General features: G+C 41.6%; 1 protein-coding gene and 1 long non-coding RNA gene across 3 annotated transcripts in view; one reads left to right on the top strand and one right to left on the bottom strand.

Moving 5' to 3' along the window:
- Positions 1–3,168, bottom strand: part of LOC138028994 (uncharacterized) — an 8,041-nt gene extending 4,873 nt beyond the window's left edge. Inside the window, exons 1-4 of one of the 2 annotated variants that reach the window (XR_011127787.1) lie at positions 3,033–3,168; positions 2,686–2,919; positions 2,533–2,556; positions 2,378–2,419 (exon numbers count right to left, since the gene is read on the bottom strand). This is a non-coding gene — a long non-coding RNA (uncharacterized lncRNA). Of the gene's footprint in view, positions 1–2,377; positions 2,920–3,032 lie in introns of both variants that reach the window. The other variant, XR_011127788.1, reaches the window with a different exon arrangement.
- Positions 3,169–3,416: 248 nt separating this feature from the next.
- Positions 3,417–7,500, top strand: part of LOC138028791 (uncharacterized) — a 4,395-nt gene continuing 311 nt past the window's right edge. The window contains exon 1 of the mRNA XM_068876409.1: positions 3,417–7,500. This exon is cut by the window's right edge and continues 311 nt beyond it. Within this exon, the coding sequence (XP_068732510.1) occupies positions 3,450–7,130 (3,681 nt within the window). The 5' untranslated portion in view covers positions 3,417–3,449 and the 3' untranslated portion in view covers positions 7,131–7,500.

Below are 7,500 nucleotides of genomic sequence, written 5' to 3'. Positions count from 1 at the left end.
ATACTGCAATATCGTCACATATTTCTATTTTAGTGCACTTACTTGAACTAAGTTGCTTCTTATTGAAACAGTCAACCTTCAGTCCTTGAAAGTAAAAGGAACCATCCACAAACACTTGCTCAATTTGATTTTCCCAAAGTATTGCTGTGATCGCACCAGATGCATCCGCAACAATCACATCGCACTTAGACAGCTCCTTCTTCATCACATGTCACTGTGAATGTACACTTGAAAGCACTTGTACACTTTCCAAAGAAAGCTAGATCGCAGGTTACGTCATAGGCGCCAAAAATTCATACCATGAGGTTGCTATAAGGAGCCTTTGATCTGGTTATCTTAGCGGACGTAAACAATATGTAAAAATAGGTCCGCAGTGCGTACTTGGGGTCTTATGCTTAGTTTAACTCCATTCAGCCCTTATAGAATTTGGTACTGCGGTCTCACTTTTTCCATGCGTGATTGGTTAAAATTTGCCATAACAATGCAGCAGTGAAATGGGTTCCTTAAGTATGCTTCAAATTTCAGGACCTGTTCAGAATTTTACATCGATGACTTGCCGCTAAACTTTCTCTTATTGCCATTTGCACAGTTTAGACAACTCTTGCTGCACGCTACATTATCTCTATCAGAAACACTAGATTGGCTAAGAAACAAGCATGGCACTGTCATACATTCATATGATCTTATAAATGTCAAAAGAATGCTGAAATTTAACTAGAATTCTAAGATGAATCATCACTAGATGAGGTGTTCAATGATCAAGTACCCTCAGAGCTTGGTGCAAATCCCCAAACTACTGGAAATCACAGTCCATCACCAATAACAATGTATAAACAGCCAAGAGAAATATCTGATGACCAATTACGTCGATCAGTTACATGTAGATCATTACATAATAAAAAATGCAACCCAAAGCTTACAACAGGGTGCTTTCATGGACTAGAAATAAAATGAAAACCTCAACAGCCTGAAGTTACAAAATGTTGAACCAGTTTATTTGTTTATAACTGGAGGTGGTGGTACTGGGAAAAGCCAATTGATTAAAACAATTTACCACACTGTTTAAGAAAAAACCTATAGACATGCTCCAATGAATCCTGAGATTCCAACAGTGTTACTAGCAGCATCTACTGGAGTAGCAGTAATAAACATTGATGGTACCCACAGCATTAGCAATGCCCAAAAATACAGGTGATGATGTGGAGGAAAATCTAGGTCCTGCAATATTTGATATCATTGATCCAACAACCACTGTGTCCGCTGACTTTATTTTTTATCAAATATTGAAACCATGTCTGGAACATCAGTTAACAGCAAATAGTCATTTGTTCGCACAGAACATCTTATAGAACTGTATAGATTATTTTCAATAACCAAAATATTGTTCAAAGTAGAATTAGTCCACAAACTAATATCTTGCGTATTTGATGGTATATAATAGCAGTAAGTGGCATTGCTACACATTACTTTGCCAGCATTCACACCAAAGATTGTTTCACTTCCTTGACTAGAGTCAGCGGACACAGTGGTTGTTGGATCAATGATATCAAATATTGTAGGACCTGGATTTTCCTCCACATCATTTGCTTGCCTTATAAGCAATGGGATGTAAACATTGCAGCACATCATTTGTGTAAACCAAAACATCACCTCATTACACGACTTGTAACGTCCAACAACTTGTTTTAATGGTGGCAAGTAAAACACATTTAAGTAAAACATCATAAGCATCGTATTCCAAAATCGCCTTCGCACACGTGAAAATGCATCCTTGGCTTTCACAAAATTGTTGTGACAGCCGATCCTTGACCGGTATTGTTCGATTGTTCTTCCCATGCTGGCGGCTAGTAGCAGACAACCGTAAGAGTACGAAATACTATTCTTTGAGAGTGCAAAACTCTCATTCAATGCCACTATTGTTTAGAGTACAGTATTAACTCTTTCAGTTTGGGGTGTAACCCACACCGACATTTCAATCCGATAAATACTGGTTTGTGATAGCTTGTGAGATACTTGTGAGGTATGTGGTGCAACGCGCACCGGATTTCAAGCCAATCAATGTGGGCTTGCGAAAGCGTCTTAGATTCAGTGCAATCCGCACTTAACACAAGCCGAGTCTAGATATGTTGGCTTGCGTAAGTAAACAACTCCCGTATCGATATCGCCGAGGAAACTCCACTCAGGGGTGTCTGGAAAACCCGAATAGCGAATAGCGAATAGTCGCGAATAGCGAAAAGCGAACAGCGAATAGTCGCGAATAGCGAATAGTACGAACAGTGCGAATAGTGACGAATAGTCGCGAATAGTGACGAATAGTCTTCAATAGTCACCGCCTTATGCTGAACAATCTCGTAATCAAAGCAAATAATATGCTCACCTGTCGTCGAAAGAAAGTTTCGTGCATGCTTTTACAAACACTCTGAAGAAGAACAAACGTCAAAATGCAAAAATATAAATCACTTTCATTAATACATCAAGCTCATGATCATCTCCTCGCACAGTGGCGCCCGAACATAAATTTTAGATACTCACATTTCATCATCGGCGAGACACGTTCTGTAAAAAGGAATAAAATAAAAATGTGAGGCAGGTGGTTTGTGATTAAAGAGACAAACGAGCTACTCTGATAACCGTTGCGTTAATTAATTATCCAAATAAGCAACAGGATTTCAGTGCATTTATTACCTTTTCTTCTCAGGGCTCAAGCTGTCCTTCGCCGACACATCTCTGCTTTTTTAGCGGGAAAATCCCATCGAACGTTGCTGTGCGGTTGACCAGGAAGTACTGGGTACCAAATTTTCGTCATTTCGTCATAATCCCCCCCCACTATTCGTCGTCACTATTCGCTGTTCGGTATTCGCGACTATTCGCTATTCGCTATTCGGGTTTTCCAGACACCCGTCCACTTAGCGACGTCACCTGCATGAAATAACAAAGAACAAACAAGGCAGGATAGTTAATTTTCGAAATGAAAGAAAGAAAACCAATCTAAAACAGTACGACAGATCAATTTTGAAACACAAATAACTTACCTTGAACAATTACAGCTAATTTGCGAATCGACACAGCATTCGATAGATGTTGATTCCAACTAAGAATTCTCCGATACGATCGGCGAAATAGACGAATATTCGAAGAAAACCCGACAGGTGTGAACTAAATTCGGCACTGATCTATTTTATCTTACGAAATCAAGCTATTCAATTACATCTTGATAACAAAACAAAACAAAAAGAATCGCCTACACAATCAGACAATAACAGCGCGAAACGGAAGTCACGCATTCCCGACTCAATCTCTTCTGAACAATAAAATTTAAAAACATTTTAGCGGATGTGTGCCATTATCCTTGCATGACTTCCGTGACAAGCGGCGATGTCACGTCGTTCCCAGAATTGCTTCGATTTCGTGGAACCGATAGACCCTCTGAATCAAATTCGACACCTACAATGATGCTGTGTTGCAAAATTGGCATCCCTATAGTTCTGTCTCTAATTTTCTTTAATGCAAGTTCTGACGAAAGGGAAATCTATGTTTCACCAAGTGGAAATGATTCGTCAAATTGCAGCAAGGAAGCCAAGTGCAGAACACTCCACCGGGCTTTACAGCTCGCGTCTGGTATTAGCCTGGTGAAGATAATAGCAAGTAAGGGAAATTACTCGCTGCACGAGAGGCACAATTTGACAAAGATTGCTTCCTTTCATCTCTTTGGAAACGGCTCATCCCGGGATGACGTGCAGGTAACGTGCAATGAAAACGTTAGTCTCTCGTTTACTCTCAGCGAAAATATTACTTTTCAAGGAGTCAAATTTCATAAATGTGGAGGATGGCATCACAGTTCGGAGCAATATCCTAAATATCCAAAACTAAAAGGCTTAAAATTCAAGGCTGCCTTAGATTTCCGATATTGCAGAAATCTTCGGATCGTCGATGTCGATATTTCATCTTCTCCTGGTCTCGGCGCTAATTTATACCACGTTGGGGGTGTTGTGAACTTTACAAACTGTTTGTTTGAAGAAAATTACGCTCGTGACAATAACTCTATCGTTAACGAGAACGGTAGCTACGTTTACTCAGGAGGCGGTGTTAACATTATGCTAAACACGTACGGGCACGACACAGTGAATGTAACGCCAAGTAAGCACGACTCGTATCAACACAACAACACCTACTCATTCACAAATTGCAACTTTCTCGGAAACAAAGCTCAATGGTCCATCACTGCTAACGAAACCGAAAAGCGGGGCCCAAACACACCAAAACTTCCATTCAGCGGCGGGGGCGGGTTAGCAGCGTACTTTCGAGGGAATGCAAGTGGTTGCATCATTAAAATCCAAAGCTGTGTGTTCCAAAATAATACTGCATTATGGGGCGGAGGTCTTCAGGTGGAGATGGGCGACAAATCAGAGCACAACAACCTTGTAGTGAGGGAAACAACGTTTGAGAAAAACTTCGCTGTGTACTATGGTGGAGGTGCCCGAATAGGAAATTGGCCTCACAAGGGAGACCAACTTGGCATAAACATATTTAAGATGCACAACACCTCATTTTTGAGCAATACCGCAACTCAGGGCGCGGGTGGTACGACAGTATACGGCAAAACAATTCCCCGAAAGTGCACCAAGCACTCTGATCCAGATGTAACTCAATTTTACTTTAATGACTGCCGATGGATAAAGAACGTCGGGAATATAGGAGCCGCCATGTCAATGTTTCTTTATAACCAGAATGAAGACGCTGTTGGACCAGAAATTCCATACCATGTCCGTTTTGAGAATGCTTTGTTTCTACTTAACAATGTATTTCTGCTCGACGGTAATTTGATGATAGGTCAAGGATCTCTTTACAGCGCTCAGGTTCCCATTATATTCAAAAAGAATGCGCAGTTCGAAGGCAATAACTATTCCGCTTTACTTCTAGATGGATCAGTAATTCAAGTTCACGGCACATTAAATTTTACTAATAACACTGGCATCAGAGGAGGGGCGATAGCAATGTACGGCCGGTCGAGAATAATCTTTTACGAAAATTCCAATTTAACCTTTGAGGGAAACACAGGTGATGACAAGGGCGGAGCACTTTACATCCAAGCCCCAGGACCTCCTCTTGTAAGTTACAACGCAACTGATACCAACAGTCACCCCTGTTTTTTTGGGTACTCTAATTCGTCAATGAATTACAACGAATGGAAAACAAATGTTTCCTTTAAGAATAACTACGCACATTTAGGTCAGTCAGTCTATGCCACAACTTTGAAAAACTGTCGCCAAGTGGGTGAGAGTCGTAAACACAATGATGTTCTTAAGTGGAACTTTATTAAGTTCGAAAACAAAACCTCCCTTCTGGGCGAAGTTGTAACGGATCCAGTAAACATAACATATAACATGGAAGACTGGAAGGTCGCCCCGGGTGAAGTTTTCAACGCAACTGTTCATTTGATTGACGAAGTTAACTATTCTGTGCCGGGGATTGTAAATGTTAGTATCAACCCGTCTTCAGTCGTCCTTCTTAGACCGCAGTCGCCCTTTCTCGTAACTGACGGCTCAATTAGAAATATCCGCTTGCTCGGCGTTAATGGAGGCAGCTTTTCTGTGGGATTGACTTATCTTGGAAGTCAAAATCTAAGGACAACATTATTCGGTCTAAACCTAAAGAAGTGCTACCCTGGCTTTACATATTCCCACAGTTCAAAAAGATGTGAATGTATGACAGCGACGCCATCCAGGCAGTCAACAGGCATCTCGCGGTGTGGCCCTTATAGAAAGACCGTCTATGTGAAGGAAAGTTACTGGGCTGGAAGTGTTTCTGGTGAATTTGCCACGTATCTCTGTCCTACAGGATACTGCAAATCAAGCTCAAACCGGTCGCAAGAGTATCGATATGTGGTGGGCCAAGTATGCAATGACAAAAGGGATCCGAGTAGCGTCCTATGCGGGAAATGTAAGAAGGATTTCAGCATTACCTTTGGTAGTGAACAATGTAGTGAAAAATGTTCTAACCTGGACGTGCTTTACCTGATACCTTTTGGCTTAGGCCTCGTTCTTCTTGTCGTTATAGTTATGCTGATAGATCTCGATTTCTTCACCGGATACTTGAACGCGTGGTTGTACTCATATCAGGTCATGAAACTGTTGACACCTGAAAAGTTTCAATTTGACCCTTTTATCGAGTTTGTTATCGGTTTGGTCAATATCCAAATACGGTTTGGACACCACAGTATCTGTTTCGCCAAAGGCTTGGATGACGCCGATAAACTGATGATGATGTACGCCATTCCGACGTTTATATTAATAGTTGTCTCGTTCTTGAAGTGGTTAGTAGGCGCCTACCCAAACTGGTGCTTCAGCAAAAGAGTCAAGGCTCCCTTCCGCGCTATATGCACCCTTATTGTGCTCTGTTATACGGATATCACTAGAATTTCCCTAAAGATCTTGCATCCTGCCAATGTTGGATCAAAGACCGTTTTGTATGTCAATGGTAGCCTCGAGTTTTTTCATGGAAAGCATCTCTGGTATGCAATAGTTGCCGTGATCTACATTTTGGTTTTTGTGCTTCCATTCCCACTAATCCTCTTGTTCCGCCCGTTCCTGACTAGAGGTCTTCGCCCCGTGTTGAATCTCAATCGCTGGCTACCGTTTTTTGATGCTTTTCAAAGCTGCTTCAAGAATACATATCGCTGGTGTGCAGCTTTCTATTTCATCTGCCGACTGGGAATCTTGGCGATTTATACTTTCATCCCAGCCTGTCCAGGAAGAAGAGTTCTGCTGGAGGGCACCTGTATTCTGATTCTCGTTATCTTTGCTTCCTTGAGGCCTTACAAGGAAGCGTGTGATGTGCGGCAAGGCGAGAGGAGCTACGAGTGGATCAACAGATCGGACGTGGTACTATTGACGACACTCGCCCTTATTGCCGTGGTCAGCTCACCAATTGACATGCCCAGTGAAACCACCGAAAATCAGAAAATATTTGTTATAGTCGTCAAGGTATTGGCGTACGTTCCGTTACTGGTCCTACTGGTACTAGCCCGCCGAGTTTTTATGACTTACTGCCCAGGGATAGGTGTTGCAAACCACTTCCGCAGGGAAGATGAAATGCCATTTATATCGGAAGTTTCTGATGTAACGCAGTAATCACAGACACATCTATTGCCCAACAGCCCTATTGCCCGGGCCCGAAGCTAGGAAACCAGAACTTAGTCAAACTATATATTGCCGGATCCTACGTAGGTGATTTCCATCAAACGTTAAATCACAAAGTTGTCAACTGTTTTTGAGATTTTACTTAGGGAAGTTAGAGAGTGAAGCGAGTGCATTGCTTTTTATAGCAGACGCATGCCATTAAAGGGCGTAAGTTTTGAATCCGAGAACGTGATTTTTAGGTGTTGAAACCAATTCAGTTTCAATTACGTTTGTTGCATGTGTTTGACACGTATCTTGTAGATTGGAGAGCAAAACGTTTTGGGTACAAAATATTAAATATAGTACATGATAGGTATATAGT

This window comes from Montipora capricornis, chromosome 13 (assembly GCF_036669925.1).
Source record: "Montipora capricornis isolate CH-2021 chromosome 13, ASM3666992v2, whole genome shotgun sequence".
Taxonomy (NCBI): domain Eukaryota; kingdom Metazoa; phylum Cnidaria; class Anthozoa; order Scleractinia; family Acroporidae; genus Montipora; species Montipora capricornis.
This window is presented reverse-complemented; position numbering and strand designations above follow the sequence as displayed.